The 20,123-nt window shown below is 37.0% G+C and overlaps 2 protein-coding genes across 11 annotated transcripts in view; both read left to right on the top strand.

The window, feature by feature from the left end:
- Nucleotides 1-19,248, top strand: part of LOC112569477 (deleted in malignant brain tumors 1 protein-like) — a 36,495-nt gene extending 17,247 nt beyond the window's left edge. For both annotated transcript variants that reach the window (XM_025247278.1, XM_025247279.1), the window contains 10 exons: nt 7,872-8,044; nt 12,246-12,393; nt 12,881-13,068; nt 13,781-13,928; nt 14,486-14,673; nt 14,944-15,091; nt 15,577-15,752; nt 16,332-16,479; nt 16,821-16,993; nt 18,503-19,248. In XM_025247278.1, coding sequence (XP_025103063.1) covers nt 7,872-8,044; nt 12,246-12,393; nt 12,881-13,068; nt 13,781-13,928; nt 14,486-14,673; nt 14,944-15,091; nt 15,577-15,752; nt 16,332-16,479; nt 16,821-16,993; nt 18,503-18,615 — 1,603 coding nt within the window. In that variant the 3' untranslated portion in view covers nt 18,616-19,248. The remainder of the gene's footprint in view (nt 1-7,871; nt 8,045-12,245; nt 12,394-12,880; nt 13,069-13,780; nt 13,929-14,485; nt 14,674-14,943; nt 15,092-15,576; nt 15,753-16,331; nt 16,480-16,820; nt 16,994-18,502) is intronic.
- The window catches only part of LOC112569471 (A disintegrin and metalloproteinase with thrombospondin motifs adt-1-like), a 595,732-nt gene that overhangs the window by 51,393 nt on the left and 524,216 nt on the right, over nt 1-20,123 (top strand). The gene's annotated exons all lie outside the window — the stretch shown is intronic.

Genomic DNA, 20,123 nt, shown 5'->3' with positions numbered 1-20,123 from the left:
TGAGTACAGAAGTAGGATTTCTCATGCACACCGTCATCAGCAGTCCACCCGTGTCCAGCAGGCTGATCTCCATACGTGTCAGCTAAGCCCAACAGTGTCACCATTGTACGAGTTTAAGTTACAGGAAGAGTAAGAAAGAGCTGCACATAGTACGAAGGTAGTTGCTAATGTGCAAGACGAGGTGCTTAAGCAGGACGACTAGAAACTACAAAGGCTATAGCTGTTTTGTCTTAGAATGCAAGGAACCCCCTACCCAAAATAAATAAATAAACAAATAAAATGGACGCACAAACAGTAAACATTGCCAGGATAACGGAACCATAAGCTTTATCATCGACTTATGCCAAAGGTCATACATAACAGCATCAACACCACCACAGAGAAGGAGGTAACAGAAGAGTAGGAGCTAACATTTGCAGGCAAACGTCAAGACTGCTCCTGAACACAGTGCTTAAAGCTCTCTTCGACCACCAAACTTACATTAATATTGGTTGAGGGCCGACGACATACATGTTGAATAAGAGACTGACAAAGAACTGCAAGACCTTATCAAGGTGGCTGTGACAGGCCAAACGGATAAGTAAGAGGGACCAGCAAGAAAAAGAGTAAAGCTATGGTCAATGGCAGCGGCATCTATATAAACAAGGTACACTTCGAAGAGGTAGTAGATTCAAATACTTGGGAACCACCGTCTGCAAGGACGCCATCTACACGCCTTTGTGTGCAACAACAACAGTGGCAGTGGTAGACTAGACAGGATCTGGCATCGCCATAAGTTTCACTATCGTGTACAAGCTGTACAATTCCCGGTACTACCGATCGTGCTCTACAGATGTCACAAGTGGTGTCTGTTTGCCGAAACCAAAAAATAATAATCCAGCCATTTGAGAAGAAATGTCTGTAACAATTCCTTTTGTGGCCGAACGCCCACATTGCTCTCTTGACCTGTTGACTGCAAATAATGTTTATTTCACAAAAGTTTCTTACACAATTTCTAACGCTGACCAGTACTGAAAAGAGCAAAGTTATGGTCAATGGCAGCGACATCTATAGAAACGAGATACAGCTCGAATGGTAAGTAGCTTTAAATACTTGGCCACCCTTTCCAAGCACGGCAGCTCCACGCAAGTCATTTCAATCAGGATAGCATCAGTGACAGCGATAGTGGCAAACGTAGATAAGATCTGGCTTAGCCATTAGTTTCACTTTCATGTACAAGATGTACGATTCCCCGGTAGGACCGATCCTGCTGTACAGATGTGACACGTGGTCTATATTTGCCGAAACGAAAACGGCACTCCAGGGACTTGACAACACTTGTCTGTGACTATTACTTTTGAAAACGTTCACACACTTTGATGTCCTAACTTTTTACCTGCAAATAGTTTAATTTGTACAAAAGTTGCTATTCCCGTATGTTTTGACTATTTGTATCCTCACTTTGATGTAGAAGTAAGGTTATCTGTCTCTAACTTTCCGATTTCTGTTTCATTTTTTTAACCGCATAGCTTTCTTTTAAACAGTTTGTTCACTCAAATTTCATCCCTCCTGAAATCTTCTCTCTTTGACCTGCTTTGATATTTGTTTCCTATTGTCCAACGCAAAAGTTCATTAGCCTGCTGATCAGTGCCATATGCATCAGGCAGATAATGAGACTTATAAATACATCATCATCATAGAAAATGTGTTGATACATAAGGCGAGGACAATCACACTAGCCCAGATTAAATAAAGATGAAGAAATATGTATCCATCTGTTAGTCATGCAACACAACACTTTTTCAAAGCATGTTTCCGTTTCAATTTATTTACAAGTAATAAATAATACATAATGTAATATATTTGTATTTTCAATGTTAGCAAACAGCTTCACAGCTCGTGTGGTTAATGGCACAGCGGAGGTGGGACGTCTCTGAAATCTTTCACGACTGGAACTTGGAACACAGTGTGTGATACGGTTTTGGACAGTCAGAAGCGTTTGGTAGCCTGCAGGATGTTGAGATTCAACAGTTAATTAGCGGGTTGCTAACGAACTAATAAACACATTTCACTCACAATAATTTTAGTTTTTTTCAACACGTTTGATCCCCAAAATTATCATTTAAAATAAAGGAAAGGCTCGTCGTCTTACAATTATGACCGTGTTAGGTTTAAAATATTTAAGATTAACTATTGACTGATTAGAAAAGACTCTTTTTAAAGACAGTGGCAGTTTGTGTCTTGTGTATAAGTAAAACAAACACCGTCTACTGAGAAGGGGATTAATTTGTTTTTTTTTTTTTTTTGGTTATACACATTTTCATGACAATGATGACACTTCGCAATGTAAGTAGAAGTCAGAATCAAATTTTTGTGCCTCAAACATATATTTGTAAGACATTGTGTCTTATACCACGTTTCCAAGACATACAATGTGCCACCTTTGTTTATTGAAATTGTTCGCAAATGCTTGATGCTACTGATTTTCTGGGCAGTCAAACATTACAAGATAACGCTTGAGGACACATTAAATGGCTTTTAGTTGGTGTTGCTCTGCATTCTTATTATAAATAGAAAAGCTGTTTAATAGGTAAAGTGTTTTGAGTTTTCTTAAGAATTTAGGATGGTTCAACATTTATGAGAAAAAAAAACTCTCGTTTGCTCCACCACTTGGATAGTTTCGTGTATAGATTCATCTCGGTATTTATACCAAAGAAAAAAAAAAAAAACAAAAACAAACTGTGTGGCACAGGGTGGATTTGTAAATTTCTAATATGTCACAGGTTTTGTATTCACTTACCGAGCAATGTTAGGTATATTGTCCGGGTATGTTTAAATGCATGTTTTTAAGTCGTGCGCTTTGTCTCTGACAGAAGACTATGCACTTATTTTCTAATGCTGTATAAATATTATTATAATTTATTGCCTCAATATCTACATATCACGCAATTCGTGTCGCTTACCAGGACAATGACATTTTCAAAAATCCAGATAGCCAAGACTTGGTAGACAGACAGACTGCGGCGCAAACTCTTAGAAGAAGTAAAAAGGTTTTCACCCAAAGTAGTTTTGAAAATGTCCTTTAAGAATAAATAACAAAGATGTGGCTTGAACAACCAGTGAAAATAGACAATCTGATAATATGAAGGATGGTAAAACTTTCTTGAGTGAAATGTAGACAAAACAAAAGAATTGAACATAGATTTTAGGAGAATCAAAGAGGATTTTGTTGCTCCCAGTGTGATACATAGCAAACCTGTTGAAACTGTCACCTCTTTCAGGTACCTGGGAACTGTTTTTGATTGCCAGCTTAAATGGACTCTAAACACTGAACACATTGTCAAACGTGGCCAGCAGACAATGCACCTTTTGCTGAAGTTAAATAGTTTTTCAGTCAGCCAAGCAATTTTAGCCCTTTTCTACCAGTCTTTTATTGAGAGTCGTTTATCCTTTTCATTGTATGCTGTTCGTATTCTAAATCTGTCCATGATAGGAATGGTTTGTCAATAGTATTGTCCACATCTGTTCCAAGATAGTTTCGGTATCAAACAGAGGGACTTGACTTTCCTTCTGCGATCAACAACTAGTTAGGAAAGCTTCCGCAGTTCTGTCAAACCTGAACATGTGTTAGCGGGGAATTAGTTTTATTAACTTCAGGTAACCGCTATGCCATGCCAGTATGCAAAAGCAATAGGCATCTGAAATCTTTTGTGCCATCCGCAGTCCGGCTACTCAATCACAGATGAACTGTCAGAGGTGTGTGTGTGTGTGTGTAGGTGTGCATGGCTTTATTATTATTATATATTGGCAACAGAGCACACCTCCCATTTAAATTGCCCGTTGGGACTAATAAAGTTGGCTGTTATTAATTATTGTTGTTATTGTTAAGACCTGTATCCAACCTGCGAAACTGGAGGGTAAGTATGGAGAGGTTGTAGAGAAGTAGACAAAGCTTAATACAGATCGCGAATGAATTTAGAAGAAAAACAATCAGGAAAATTTTCACAAGTGGAAGAGAATAAACTTGGGTTGCTTTACAGCAAGGTGTGTGTGCGCGCGCGCGTGTATGCAAAAGTTTTGACACACCTTCGTCATTATTCAGTGTAAAGAGTCTGTTTATTTTCAATGTCAATATCCTATCCTGCTCGTTTCTGATGTCTGACAGTACAACAGCAGTAGCCGTGGGGTCAGTCAAGTACGGAGCAGGCTCTGGTCCTATTTTGTTCAGTCACCTGGAGTGTGTGGGGAACGAAACCAGCCTGGAGCAGTGTGAACACTGGGGGCTCTACACACACTACTGTGAACATTCGGAGGATGTCGGCGTCATTTGCAACTTTAGTAAGCAGACCAGTAATAATTACATATTTACAGCTACTCTAGCATTTAAGTTATCTTATTGACAATTTATTAAAGTAGTTTCTAAAAAAGTTGCTCTATTCGCTTTTAATTAATGTTCTTTAATGGATAAGATTAATTAACTATTTACAGCTACTCCAGCATTTAATTTATCTTGTTAAAAATTTAAGTACGGTGTAGTTAAAATTGTTGTATTAGCTTTTAATGATTGTTCTTTGATGAAGAACGCTACAAATCAAGGACGTTCCACAGTGTTTCAAATGAGATATTATATTTATTCTATTTATGATGATGATGATGATGATGATGATGATGATGATGATGATGATGATGATGATGATGATGATGATGATGATGATGATGATATTGTGCAACAACTTACAAAGATTATATCATAAAGTAATTGATCTATTTTTTTTATAATTGAAACATTCTGATTACAATGGTGTCATTAACCAATAGCTAGCTTTTCTAACTTTTAAGTTACGAAATATTTCCTTTTTTCAGAGTATTAACAGTTTGGACATGCCAAAATATTACTACATTTTTGTTCTCGGTGGTAGTAACTCTGGGATCTTAACTTCCTGCTGTACCAAGATTTATTTTCCCTCTGTAAGAAGCAACAACAGTCGATCATCGTTTTCGGACTGATCTTTCCTTTGTTATGACATCAATGACTAATGTCTTAATGGAAGCGTTACCTTTGTTCATGATTGACACCACCTATGTCAGGAGGCAAAAACTCCAAATGTGAATGAAGACAGTGACTTTCGAGCTGCCATCAAATCTTAAAAATTATCAGATTTTTTTTCAAGAATCTCAACGACAACGACATTTACAAAAGCCATTCTTCCAGTTACTATTTAGCTTTATTTTAAATAAGGGATCTTGTGGGAAATCTTTAATTGTGGACCTTACAAATCATTATTGAAATCTAACATTAGCTAATTTGGAAACTTCTGAGTTCGATGCTTGTCAGTCACAGACACACCATCATTGTAAGTCTTCATCACCGGAGTAAACGAGCATCATGAGGTACAGGGTGGTCACTACTTACCTCATGTACCTGCTGTTGTGGCCACGCCTGTTCAGTAGTCATCGTACTACTGAAAAATAATTGTCATGGATATAAATCTGTCTACACGCTTCAGAGACTGTTGTGGTAATAGAGACTGATCGCTGTCAAGCCTAACATTGCTGCGAGTGTTTAAATATCGTATAGGTAAACTTTACAGTCTCCTGAGGCACTTTAATGTAGAGCAAGATTATTTTTCTCTAACTTTTCGAGATGCTATTTCTTTTTTCTTTTTTAACCGTATGGCTTTCTTTTAAGCAGTTTGTTTACTTAATAAGTTTCATCACTCTTCAATTTTACTCGTTATGTCGTTCGTTGATATTTTTTTTCTTATATTAAATGGAAAGGTTCATTAGCCTGCTGCTCAGTGGTGCATGATTCAGACAGATAATAAGACCCATTAATACATGTAGAAAAATAATGAGTGTTTGATTTATATGTGAAAACGACAAAGTTGACGCTGATGACGATGATGATGATGATGGGTTAAAAAACGAGTTTAGCCTTATCGTGTATCAGGGCGGCTGTAGGCTCGTTGAGGTCAGGACAGAAAAACTAATGGCGGCCCCTTCGTCCTTCTGTTTTATATTCAATATATACTGGCGTGGCGGCCCTCTGTAGGTGTACGGTGTGTACATGGTAAAGGCCGCCATTGAATGTATCAAGTGGTCATGTTTTGCATGACTATATTAATTATAAAACATTTGTAAATACATACGATGTTACCATCACAGCTTAAGAAAAGAGGAAGAAATATGTAGCATCTGTTAATCATGCAACAAGTCTTTTTCACATTGTGTTCATTTGTATTTACGACATAGATGTAACTCACTTATTATAAACATATTTGTACTTTCAATTTAATCTCAAGAATTAACAGCTCGTGTAGTCGGTGGCACAGCGGAGGCGGGACGTCTGGAAATCTTTTACGATGGAACTTGGAACACAGTGTGTGATGACGGTTTTGGACAGGAAGAAGCTTTGGTAGCCTGCAGAATGTTAGGATTCAACAGGTATGTGTAGTCTAACGCAGTCATTAAACCCATTTCACTCACAATTATTTTTGTTTTATTTCATCGCTTAATCGTTTGATCCAAGCGATCAGCATTAAACATGAAAGGAACCACGCTTTCTGATAATTTAGAACGTATTAAGTTCAAAGATATTTAAGGTTCACTATTTCTTCAAATGGGAAAAGTCTTTTTCAACCAGTAGCACTTCGTGCCTTCTTTATAAGTAAAATAAGTATCATCTACCGACCAAAAAGAGATTAACATATTTAAATTACTTCTGCCAAATTTTCATGACATTGGCGACAATTTGCAATGTAAGTAGATGTCAGAAGCTATTGTTTGTGCCTGAAAAACTTATTTTCAAGATATTGTGTTCCATTCCACGTTTTTCAAGACAAAATACTCTCTGCCGCCTGTGTTTATTGAAATTCTCATTAAACTCTTGATATTACAGATTATCTCGGTGATTTAACTTTCCAAGATCAAGCTTTGGGAGACATTAAATAACCTTTAGCTTAGGGTCCTCTTTATTGTTATCACACATTGACACACTGTTGTCTTTGTAAGGTTTTTCTGTGGTTTACTGAAGAATTGATGGTGGTTCAACAGTCAACGAAAAGAGGGAAGAGATCTCATTTATTGCACCACCTGGATTGTTTCTTGTGTAGATAAGTATTAGCGATTTTACAGAGAAAAGAAACAAATGTGGATTTGTAATATTCCTAAAAGTTGTCGTGAACAACAGTATTGTACCCACTTACCGACAATGTTGAGGTTAATGTCATGCAATTGCTTTTTTGAAATAGTCTTAACTCATTATCGAACACTGAATGTTCTAAAGCATATTGAATACTATTATCAATTTATTGCCTAAATATCTACATATCGCGCAATTTGTCTTTTATGCCAGGACGATGCTCTTTCACAAAAATGCAGGTAGTCAAGACTTTGAAGGTAGGCAGACTGAGACGAAAACTCTTAGAAAAACAACTCCTTCAAACACATAAGTTTTGAACAATAATCGCAACGAATAATATAACAAAGATGTGGCCTAAGAGACCAGTGGAAACAGATCCAGAAAAGCTGATAATATGAATGGTGCGGTGCTAAAAACCACATCCCAGGTACCAAGCTAGAGGGCAAGTATGGAGAGGTTGTATAGACGTAGACGACGGGAAATGCAGACAGCGAATTAATTGAGAATAAAAGCTATGTAGAAAAAACATTTACACAAGGATAAAAATCTAAAGCATCAACTTCAACAAACGTGACAGCAACGGCTACATAAAATAAACTGGGGCTGCTCAGCGGCAAGAAAGGTTCATGTGTGTGTGTGCGCGCGAGCGTGTATGCACAAGTTTTGACACACCTTAGTCCCTATTCAGTGCAAAAAGTATGTTTATTTTTAATGTCTATATTTTCATCTGTTGATCTCTGATGTCGGACAGCACAACAGCAGTAGCCGTGGGGTCAGCCAAGTACGGAGCAGGCTCTGGTCCTATTCTGTTCAGTGACCTGCAGTGTGTGGGGAACGAAACCAGCCTGGCGCAGTGTCAACACTCGGGGCTGTACTTAGACTACTGTGAACACTGGGAGGATGTCGGCGTCATGTGCAACTTTAGTAAGCAGACCAGTAATAGTAAAACATTGACAGTTACTCTAGTATTTTATTTATTTTGTAAAAATTATAAGTACTGTGTTGCTACGAATCGTTCTATTTCCTTCCAGTAACTGTTTTTTAATGATGATGATGATGATGATGAAAAAAATGGAAGAAAAGAACGAAAAAAAGAAAGAAAGAAAGAAGAAGAAAAGAAAGAAGAAAGAAGAATAAAAGAAAGAAAGAAGAAAGAAAGAAAGAAAGAAGAAGAATAAGAGAGAGTCTATAACACAGTGAGTCATAAGGGAAGAAATGTAAACCAATCACGCTTCTATATTTGTTTCACAAACAAAGCAAATAACATAGAATTTAAATGACATGAGTTGTTCTTATATGTTACCTGTACAAACTTGGTTAACGGTATACAATATAATATGATTCATGATCTATTGCTCTCCACAACAGATACAGTTTTTTTTTTCTTTGTTTAAAAACACAGCAAGTTATAAAACAAAAGGAAAAAGACAGTCACTCTCATCACCCACACATTTACATTCACACTCACACAACAAATTGTCAAAGGCTTGTAATAATTAATGCTAGATGTTAATGATAAGAAAATTAATGTCCTATTTGAGAGTACTTTCTCACTTGGTAAGAGGGGACTTGTTAGCAGCTGTAGCAAGAGGGTCGCATTTAAGTATTGTAAGTGGGTGGGAGAGTCTGAGAGCTTTGAACGAGCTATGCTAGCTAGGTACGTATAGACACTGAACAACATAAAGATGAGGTACAAGAGTAGAAGGTAAAGCAATGTATGATGGTATAAATGATGTAGATAATGTAAACAGTATGAGATGGAGTCGTTACATAACGGTTAGCATGACAGACAGTATTGCCAGAGAGTTAAAAATAGTAATTCAGGGAAAGTACTTTGTGAACAGATATGTTTACAGAGAGTGTGTGAATATACGTTATGCAGGAGTCCAAGTGGCGAATGTGATGTGGAAGAGAGTTCCACTGCTTAGCAGCACAGAGTGAGGATGTCCGTTGTCCGTTTGTGTCTGTTTGAGAGGGATGATAGAATGTGGGAGTCTGATGAGCGAAGTTTTCGAGCAGGAGTGTGGACAGACATGATTTTAAGAAAGTAGTGGGGGGGAAGGAGCCTTGAAAGAATCCATAACTCAGACTTGACAGCTTGTACTCCATTCTAGCTTTAACTGATAGCCAGTAAAGTGAGTGAAGAAGTGGTGTGACATGTTCATATTTGCGAGTCTGGAAAACGAAACGAGCAGCTGAATTTTGGACTTTCACAAGCTTATGGATAAGGTACTGTACACTCAATACAGCCAGCAAGATAAGAGTTGCAGTAGTCTAGTTTAGATAGCAAATGAGTAGAAGAGAATTTTGATGGTTGAGAAGGACAGAGTATGACGAATGGAGCTCATCTTTCGGAGCTCACATCACGACAAAAGCTGGAGACATGCTCATAAAGAGACATGTCAGGAGACATTATGTAACCTAAGTTACGCGTTGAAGTAAAAAAAGTAATGTTTCTGGAAGAGGTGCGTCTTCAGTGCACGTTTACAGGATTCAATAGTGGGTAGGTGGAGGATATGGAAAGGTAGAGAGTTCCATTGTTTGGATGCACAAAAACCAAACATCCTGTGGTCATATGTTGTTGTTTTGGTGACAGGAAGAGTAAGGAGACGATCATCAGACAAGAAGCGGAGTTGTCTAGCTGGGACATAAGGGGAGAAAGGTTCAGAGAAATAACAAGGGCATGCGCCAGCAAAAAACTGAAAACATAGCACGGACAGTTTGTACTGGATGCCAGAAGGGATGGGAAGCCAGTGTAGAAGACGAAGGAGACAGGTGGTGTGGTCCCGTTACCTAGCTCTAAGCACCAGACGTGCAGCAGAGTACTGTACTTTCTTGAGTTTGTGAAGAAGGTATACAGGGCAGCCAGCAAGCAATGAGTTGTAGTAATCAGGTCTGGATACAACAAATATACAGACAAGATGTTGGTAGCGCGCATAGACAGAATGTGACGGATGGCACTGATCTTGCGTAGTTCATAATAGCCAGACTGACAGGCAGCTGTCACTTGTTATCATAATAGCCGGACTGACAGACAGCTGTCACTTGTTTAGCATGAGTCATGTCTACAGTGACAATGAATCCTAGATTTCTGATGGAGGACGCAAAGGTGATGTTGGTTTCGCCCACCTTGATGTGACTTGGTGGACAACCAAGTGAAGATGGCTCTTTGAAGAATAGGACGGCTTTGGCTTAATTTTCGTTGAGTTTAAAGGTTACCATCTAGTTTTTTGTAATTTACATTAATAAAGACTTCTATGGTGCTTGTAGTAGACAGTGAGACTCACGCAGTAGAGTGGAGCAGCACTGTTGCATGTCATCAGCATATAATTGAACAGTAACGTTGAGATACTGGGTGAAAAATTAAATTTCAAAATCCTGTGATTTTGCTGTGTTAATAGGTCTTGTTGCTCTTTTTTCCTAAAGTTCATTGTACATGTATCACAAGCGAATTCCTGTTCAAACTAATTCGCAAGGAATATGTGCGTTCTTGGGAATAACTTTTATAATAGGATATCATGTGGTTCATTCTTGGGAGACTACTGGTCCACTGAACTTGATTTCCAGGTGTCATATTTTGCCAATGCAAACGCCTCGGAATCGCTATAAAATTATAAAAAATGCATTATACTTTTCAAACAATGAAAAAATACATCCGAGAACAGATCCCTATTTTATATAAGTTCAGCCTCTTTTAGTCAATAGTTTCAAAATACACAAAAGCCAAGCAAGCAACTATCAGTACATGATAAATTGCATGGGACATAGTATAACGAAGCAATACACACAAAAAAACTATAACATGGGAAATCAAGATGTGGTGTAGGCGTGATACGAATACCAGTTACCTGTATCATATCTACTTGCACACAGGAAAGAAAACTGAAACTGAATATGGACTTGGAGAGTGAGCAGTTGTTATGGTGACTAAGCCACTTGAGCATTGGTCTTGTGAGGTTAACACTTCAAGTTTCTTTAAATCACCATTGCATCAAATAAAGTCACAAGACAAGAGCATATACCTGTGCAGAACTGTGTGTGGCAACAGGAAATATGCAGAAAATAGCTTAAGAAAGACAATGATATGAAACATGGAGAAAGCCCCATAATGTCAGCAAATAATGTTACCTGTGTTAAGCAAATGTTAACAAATTTTAATAAGTGTTAATAAATATGTTGTGCCTTGTCCTGAAATTCTACAATAAATTTATGGGTAACATCGATCTCATGGAAATAAAAGGAGATATCACAGCTTAAATACAGACAAATGATAGCAAACATGAAAATAAGTATTCCATCAGAACTTGTTTGAAGCAGCTAATAGGTCATGACAGCCTCACATGCCAACCTAAACATAAGTTGGTCAAAGACGAGAACCTGAAGAGGCCAATGAGAAAAAGGGAAAAATTGAAAGCAGGAATGACAATACGTGTGTCATCCTATAGGTCTTTAAACCCTATTCTCTTGTGCTACACAACATCACCTTGCTGTCTTAAGAAATACCATTCATAAATTACATATAATTCATAAATTTCAATGTAATATCATTTGTGATGTTCCGCGAAAACAGTACAACTTTTAATCCCTATAGATAAAATCTTGAGAAAATATATACCTCTCATTGTTTAAGAAAATTTTCTCTTGCCTCCCATAGGGACGTATTTCTCCCATGCTTTATCTTGAAAACTATTAGGATTATCAGTTTCAAATAAACAGTTTTTGAATCTACAGGTCATTTACCCATATATACATATAGATGTGTGAGATTAACTATCGTTATATGAGTACAATCCTTCCGGTCCCTAAAGAGTTAAGGTGGTCTTACCTGTGAGTAGATAGGCTATTGATTTAGGCATGTTGTTGTTATAACTGAAAAAAAAACCACAAACCGCAACATCTACTTGATTTTGAAGCAACAATAGAGATAATATTAATACAGATAACAATGGTGGTGGTACGCTGAAGATGATGTTGACAATAAACATATTATTTTTTTGATAATAGTTTCCAATTAAATTACTAAATAAGTCATGGTCAAAAACGACTATTAAGAATGAACGAGAAAGAATTTAATAAAAAGTTACAGATTTTAAAAATTATTTCCTCCATCGTTCATTCATTTCAGCTCAGCAACTGAAAGCCCGTGTAGTTGGTGGTACAGAAAGTGCAGGGAGTCTTGAAATTTTGTTCGATGGAACTTGGGGCACAGTGTGTGACAACGGATTTAGAATGATCGAAGCTCGGGTGGCCTGCAGGATGCTCGGATTCAACGAGTATGTAAAGTATACTTTCAGAATGCTGAAAACATGTTTTTTTATGTATTTTCGACAATGGCATTACTTTATAAAGAAAGCTGCATTCTTTAAGAGTGAACACCTTTCAAAATAATGATTGATACACGATAAATAAACTGCTCTGCATGGGATTTTGATAAATTGTTTGCAGTTTGAAGTGTAACTTTTTAAAAACTATTTTAATCACAGATTCTTATCATGCCTCTTTAACCTTTGCAAATGTAGGCTTCTAAAGTGGAAAATGTTAATCTCTCTCTGTCTTCATGTGGACTTGCTCAGTGTTTTTACACAAGTATCACATAGCTGGCACAGTAAGGTATCATTTGTGTGCGTCTGTGTGCGCTTGTGAAAAAAAGAGAGAGGGAGATAATTCTCACAGGCTGTGTAATATGTGTAATTGACTGAATAAGAGATTATTTTCGCATTTTAGTAACTTTATACCAATGGTATTGTTTTTACAAAAAAGCACCAAATTGACAGCTGTGCCCTCAATCAAGTACAGGGGAGGTTCAGGCCCAATTCTGCTTGATGGTGTGAGTTGTCGTGGAACAGAAACTAGTCTGGCACAGTGTGATCACAAAGTGTTCTATCACCATGACTGTGATCACTCCGAAGATGTCGGCATCATCTGCAACATTAAGGTGTGGGAGACGGGTAAGTGATCAAAACTATTGTTTGTGTTTTCTTTTGTAACAAAACAGTTTTTGAAGTAAAAGTTTGATTGGATAATGCGTACCGGTGTTATAAGATGCTAATAAGATGACTTCAGAGTAACATCAAACGAGAGCGCCTAGAAGCTTCCATGGTCCTTGTCATATACCAGATGTTCTACAAAAAATCCTTAAAAGATCTTCTTTGTCTTGCATTTTCTTGGAGTAAACACGTACTTAAGCACTAAAGGCTGGCGCTGACATCTTTTGCTACCAATCAATAACTTATTTATCACTCAACTAATACCAGAGACTGAACAAATATTTAGGGAATATAATCCTTCTACAACTTGGACTTTCAGTCGATACTACTTTTTACTTGCTGCTAACTAATTTTCGTAAAAAATAAAAGTTCTTGACTGGAATTATGTAAAAGCTACAGCAATTATACGCCACTAAAATTAAGTTGACAATAGTAAATTATGGACACAAAGAAGTAGTGATGGTCAATTTCCGATTTGTTTCGTTAACAATAATGATCTATCTTTGATAGAGTCATGTACCGTTCTAATGTCCTTACTCATTACATCTTGTGTAAATGATAATGTTTATAATGTTTACAAGCGATGAATTAGACATTAATAAAAAGAAACTTATGAATATACAAATATAATTTAATTTTTAACAAAATAATGTCTTCTGGTAAACACTATCAGCCCAGCAGTTGTCAGCTCGTGTAGTTGGTGGTACACCACAGGCAGGACGTCTAGAAATACTTTACAACGGAGCCTGGGGCACAGTGTGTCGAGACATATTCGGACAAGAAGAGGCTTTGGTGGCCTGCAGGATGCTGGGATTCAACAGGTAAACTAAATACATCTTTGGTTGTACACCGATATAGCTCTCAGAGCCAAATTTTTGTTTGGTGTTTTATACCTTTACAACAGCCCTTGAATGATTCCGGTTACAGTCCCGATATTGTGTTTTTCTGCCTTAGTCTTTTAGTTAATGATGTGCAAGTGACTATTTATATTAGTGTTAATGTTAGTACGAAATCGGCTGTTTAAAAAGGATTTTAACGAAATAAAAGAAACCTCGAAAACAAAGAAAACGTTCTCAGAAAATTAAGATTGGGAAACGTTTCTAATGTAATGATCTCTCGTGTTACTGTAAAACGCATAACGGTTTTCGTTGGGCACAAATTGTGGCTATAAAGTTTATTAATAGAAGGACATTCAATAAAAAGAAATTCATTGAAAACATGTGTAATTTATGTGATATGAATCAAAAAATCTGTTCAGACACTAGGTGCTAAGGATTCTATGGATTTTTCCTTTGATGGGCGTACAAGAACAAACATGACATGGTGCTTCACACCAGCGTGCGCACGTTTCAATATATTGTTATATAATATGTTACAGCACTGCGGCTGCAGTAGATATTTCAGGCAAGTATGGCAGGGGTTCAGGTAAAATTTTGTTTGATGAGCTGGTTTGTGCGGGATCGGAAACCAGTCTGTCGCAGTGTCAGCACAGAGGGTTTTACACTCACGACTGTGATCACTCCGAGGATGTTGGTGTCGTCTGTGACCTGGACCGTTGGAACAGCAGTAAGGATATGATTTCACTTATGTTATCGTTTTTAATGCTTGCATAAATTTTATGAACCTGAAGAACAGTTCATAACAAACTGTTCAGTGATCAAACCTTCTGAAATACCAAGTTCCAGGAAAAATAAAGTCGATAAGATGCCTGCTCTTTATGTTATGTTTTAAATTATTAACTGTTTAAAATATTTTATAGGGTAATTGTAAAGATACCTTTTTAAATAAATGCGTAGGCAATTTTCTTCTTTAAAAACAAATCTTATACCTTTACAGCTCAGCAAATGAAAGCTCGTGTAGTTGGAGGCACAGAAGGTAATGGACGTCTGGAGATATTGTATAATGGAACTTGGAGCACAGTGTGTAACAACGGATTTCACAATACAGAAGCGCAGGTGGCCTGCAGGATGTTAGGGTTCAACAGGTGTGTCTTTTAGTTTAGTCTTCCTTACATGGTATCGTGCAAACAAATCAACCTTACTAGGTCTTTGCTTTATGCATTTTTAACGGAAACTCAATCAACATCAATGTACATGAACTATCTTTTATTTACAAATGCAATGCGTGCTACTATTACAAACATATAAAAGGCTTTCTTTAAGTAACAAATATAAACATTAATGTATACATACACCTGTCTGTACCCGATGGCAGTGTTAACCGTGTTTGATTAAATGAGATTGATGATGTTAGACCAATATGACTGGAATGATTTCTTTATCGTGGCTGGCAATACTAACTAGAGATTAATACTTTCGGAAAATCTAACACTTACAGCATGCGTTAGGCCACTCAAAAACATGCATGCCAATCAAAAACACTTTATAGAAACATTTTAAAGTATGGAACTATGTAAAAGAGTACAGACATTAACTATAACTGCCAGTGATGCATTGTGATGTCCAATAGCACTGCAACACCAGTTCTGAGTTCTGCCATGTACGGGGAAGGTCGTGGGACAATTCTGCTTGATAACCTGGAGTGTCAGGGAACAGAAAAGAGTCTGGAACAGTGCAGACACCGGGGCTACTACAACCACGACTGCAACCACACAGAAGATGTCGGTGTCATCTGTAACATGAGCTGTATGCACGTTTGTCCCTCTCTAACTTTGCTATTCAAGCCCCACTGCAGTTTGCTTAATTGAAATTTCTGTAACGTATACCAAGTTGTTGTTGTTATTATTTTTTTTTACTGTTATCTTGAAATGTGCTGTATAGTTCTCATTAATGAAATAATTTTACTTAACTAAAGATTTTTAGATTGAAACGTGCGTGTCTCATCTTTATTTTATTCTTACATCGTGGTCAAGTTACCAAGAAGAATGTGGCATGATTTTCATGTAAATATTCGCGAAAGAAAACGGACTTCCTCAGATGATTCAATATTTTGCCTTACTAGCATTATCTACCCACAGAATCAACAAGCCCAAGATACAACACTTTATTTAACTTAACAGTAAAAGGCAGAGTTTGAAGGGAGAGGACTCAAGAAGTTATTCCGTGAAAAAAAACCTTATTTCAAAACTGCCACGCCAATGAATACTTAAGTTCACATGTCCTTAGCCAACAGAAAAATATTTCATTACTAATCTACCTTTTTCTGACATTTTGAATTGTAGGTTTCTGTTTGTAAAGTACTGACTAATGTGTTAATTCTCTCAGCTACACAGATGGAAGCTCATCTGGTTAACGGAACATCAACGTCTGGACGTCTGGAGTTGTTAATTAATGGACAACAGGGTACAGTGTGTAACCAAGTATTTGGAAGGAAGGAGGCGCAGGTGGCTTGCAGGATGCTGGGATTTGAAGGGTAACTATTCTCCCAATCTTCGCCAGAGTTCATAATTTTCTTTACAAAAATGAAATATAAATATTGTTAAAAAGTAATTTTATAAAAGTAAGTAGAATTAAAAACATAGAACTTTCTCACACACAAACACGCACACACATAGCTTTCTAATGGCGATTAGGCTTATAATAGGTTTTTATTTCTGGCCATTATATATTTTTTTGCCCATCAGCTATAGATTAAATTAACGGTAAAGTGCTATCTACTTTATAGAATTGTGGTCTGTGTGCGAGTGTGCATGTATACTCATGTGTAGGTGCGAGGGTATCCTTCTCTACTCAGAGTAATCCAATCTCTTACAGAGTCGAAGCAGCAGTTGTGAGTCCAGCCAGGTATGGGAAAGGCTCAGGTCATGTTATCCTTGGATACCTAGAGTGTCGTGGATGGGAAACTAGTCTGACACAGTGCTCAATAAATTCTTTCTACTCCAACGTTTGCGATCACTGGGACGATGTCGGTGTCGTCTGTACCACTAGTAAGAATGAAAAGTTCCTCAACCCTTTTTCTTAAATATAGTTTCAACCTTCAATATCACGTAATAAATATATAGTTAATTATACAGCCAATAAGCTACAGTACTTAACACACACATGAACTAGTTTTCATAGCAGTGCTACGAAGTAGTTTCAACTTTGTCTGTCCCTGTGTGCATGTGATCGTCAATCCCTTCTCGCACGTGCTCGCATCCTTACCTGTTGATTTATTGTTGTCACATATTGAATTTGATGCGTTTGACATAAAAGTCAGTGAATAATAACGAGCACATGAAGCTTTACGATGCTTTACGACTATCAGTATATACCTAGGGCCGTGTTTATATGTTTGTATCAGACCTCACCCTAGACCTGACCTTACATCAATTACTTTGATTCGTCAACAAAGCAAGAAAACCTGAGAAAATGCTGCTCGCACTTCTCGTATTCTTAATCAATGTTGCTCTTTACTATAATGGCAGCCACAAGGCACATTTCCATGGAAATGGTAACTAGTGGATAGTTGAGATTGGATTTGAAATGTAATTACTAATGTTTGTTAATTTGTATGACTACCTTTGACTTACTAATAATAATAATGTAACATCATCTACTTTGTGAGGTTCAGCAGGTAAGTATAGCGGAAACGTACCATCACAGATATATTTTATACTATATTACTAATCAAATAAAATTAAGTTGAAAATGAAAAAAAAGTATTAGTAGTATTATAATGTTACAGACTCTTCTGTTTGGGGAGAATGGGGGACCTGGTCAGAATACACTGCCACCTGTGGAGATGGAACTACGAATACTCTTACTTTGTGACAGCCAATTATCCCTGTATTAGTGACGTGTGCTACCGGACAGTCCAGACATATCAAATTTATTAGTGACTTTCACGTGCAACGTTTTGAACGATACCCAGGGTACAGTCAGCGCATATCCTCGCTGACAGATGTGGTGAGATGATAAATCCGCCTTGTGTCCAGTATTGGCAAGACAATCCTGGCAAGCCAGTCTCTCTCTGACTTGAACATGACTATCAGGTGTCACGCTTACTAAAAATAGATCGGTTTAAGGAAAACAAAAAGCACAACAGTGCATAATTTGATTGCTTCGACATTTAAAAAATTCGATCTTCCCCAAAAAAAAAACCACAATTTACAAGATTTACGTGTTTTGGTTGACTTTTAAGAACGCTTACTCCGGTCACGTGGTGCTGGTCGATGTTTACCGCAAGTGTATCACATCCGGGTATTTATTTATTTCACGATCCATAATCTGTTCTGACATTGTGAGACTCCGTGCACACAGACGGTCACGTTATAAACACTTGACACATTGTCTGTGTGATGCTCATTGTTTTACGTGATTTACGTTTTACGTGTTTTACGTGATGTACGTGTTTTACGTGATTTACGTGTGTTTTACGTGATTTACGTGTATTACGTGATTTACGAAATTTGTAAGAGCTGGGAACAACTGCACAATTCTTGCTTTCATTACAGAGAGCTTCATAAAAGGAAAGCCATCAGTGACATTTCAGTGGCGCTTGATTGTAGCTGAGGAAAAAAAATTATTGGTGCAGGGAAGACAATTGGTGTATGTCAGAGGCAATTAAGAGAGTGTAACTGATAAAACACAAACATGTAACAGTGCTGTTGTCAGGTAACCGGAGTAGTATTTGTAAAAACAAGTAAACTTTTTACTAAATCTAGGCGTTTTAATTATTTTGTAGGTTTTTTTTTAGCTCAAAACCATGTCCTTTTTTTTAAAAATTAAACATAAGGAAAGAAATTCTCAATGTAAATAACGTTATTGATTAAGTAGAGTGCAATGTATACTGCTGTCCAGTCTATGACATAATAATACATATTCATCCTGAGCAAAAAAAAATATATTAATCAAATAAAATGGTCCTAAATTACAACAGCGTTTTGATATGCATCCACTACTTTTTTCAATCTTATATTTTTCCACTTTTCTTGTCACGAGGCTAGCATAAAAAGCTATGTATTTTTTTTTTATTTTGTCTCGTGTGTCGTCAACTCTAAAGTATTTGCAATATTCAATGTTCTTGTCAGACTCTTTTCTCGCCAGTTTTCTTTTGGTCAGCAGGAGATGAAAGACGTGCTTTGGACTTAACAGTGTGACAGGACTAAACATCAACTTGTCTGCTGCCTTCATTTCCCTTAAAACAGAGAAACCGAAATAAATTGGACTTTTAGAAATAAGTGTTTTAGTAAACATCAAAATGCAACATTGGAATTTGTAGTTTGTGTTTCGATTATCTTTTATGTTTCTGTGTGTGTGTGTGTGTGCGCCTGCGAGTGCTGTTGTCTGTGTTCTTCAGTCTCTGTACCTGTTGTACTTTCTTTGGTGAAATAGAAAGTTAGACATGAGATTAAAAAACAACAGAACGAGAAAAAATATTTAAAAGCCTAGTGTCGTTATCATGAGTGACATTACACACTTCATCTTGTCCCAAAATGTTCGCTGGGTGTCAACAATAATTAGAAGCCCGCTCCATTTGCAATAAACAATAATAAAATGAAATGGACGCAGTGGCAAATTAAGGTGGAAATTTGGTAAACAAAATATTGTAATTTACTTTTAAAATCGTCATATATTGTAAGACATAAAAAACAGAATTAGGAGCGATGAAGAAAGAGAACGCCAATAACTCACTGAAAAATTCTTAATTAAATGCTTTTGCTGCTAACAGAACATTGCTGCCATCAAGGTTTAATGAAGAAATTTTAAAATTCATTGACCGAAAGATATTCAAGTAAAACTAAGCAGATGATATTTCGCGAAATGGTAGCATTACTCCATTCTCCGAAATAAAAAAAAAACAAACAAGAAAACCCCGTCAACACTTTAACGAAATCATTAAAACATGATAACATCGAGCTCTTCAGTTTACCATGTTTGTTCTTAAAGAGTTGCACACAATTACTATGAGGAATCTTATCCCTAAAAGGACACAAAAAGTATACACACATCGTAGCATACATGTTTTCACAAATGGAGTTTCATTACTTTGATTCCACAGCGTTCTCTAAAAATAAGTCTGCTTTCAATGTCAAGAATCTGTCAACTAAGCTGACTTTTGTCAGATAAAACCTT

Source organism: Pomacea canaliculata, linkage group LG7, assembly GCF_003073045.1.
Source record: "Pomacea canaliculata isolate SZHN2017 linkage group LG7, ASM307304v1, whole genome shotgun sequence".
NCBI classification, from domain to species: Eukaryota; Metazoa; Mollusca; class Gastropoda; order Architaenioglossa; family Ampullariidae; genus Pomacea; species Pomacea canaliculata.
This window is presented reverse-complemented; position numbering and strand designations above follow the sequence as displayed.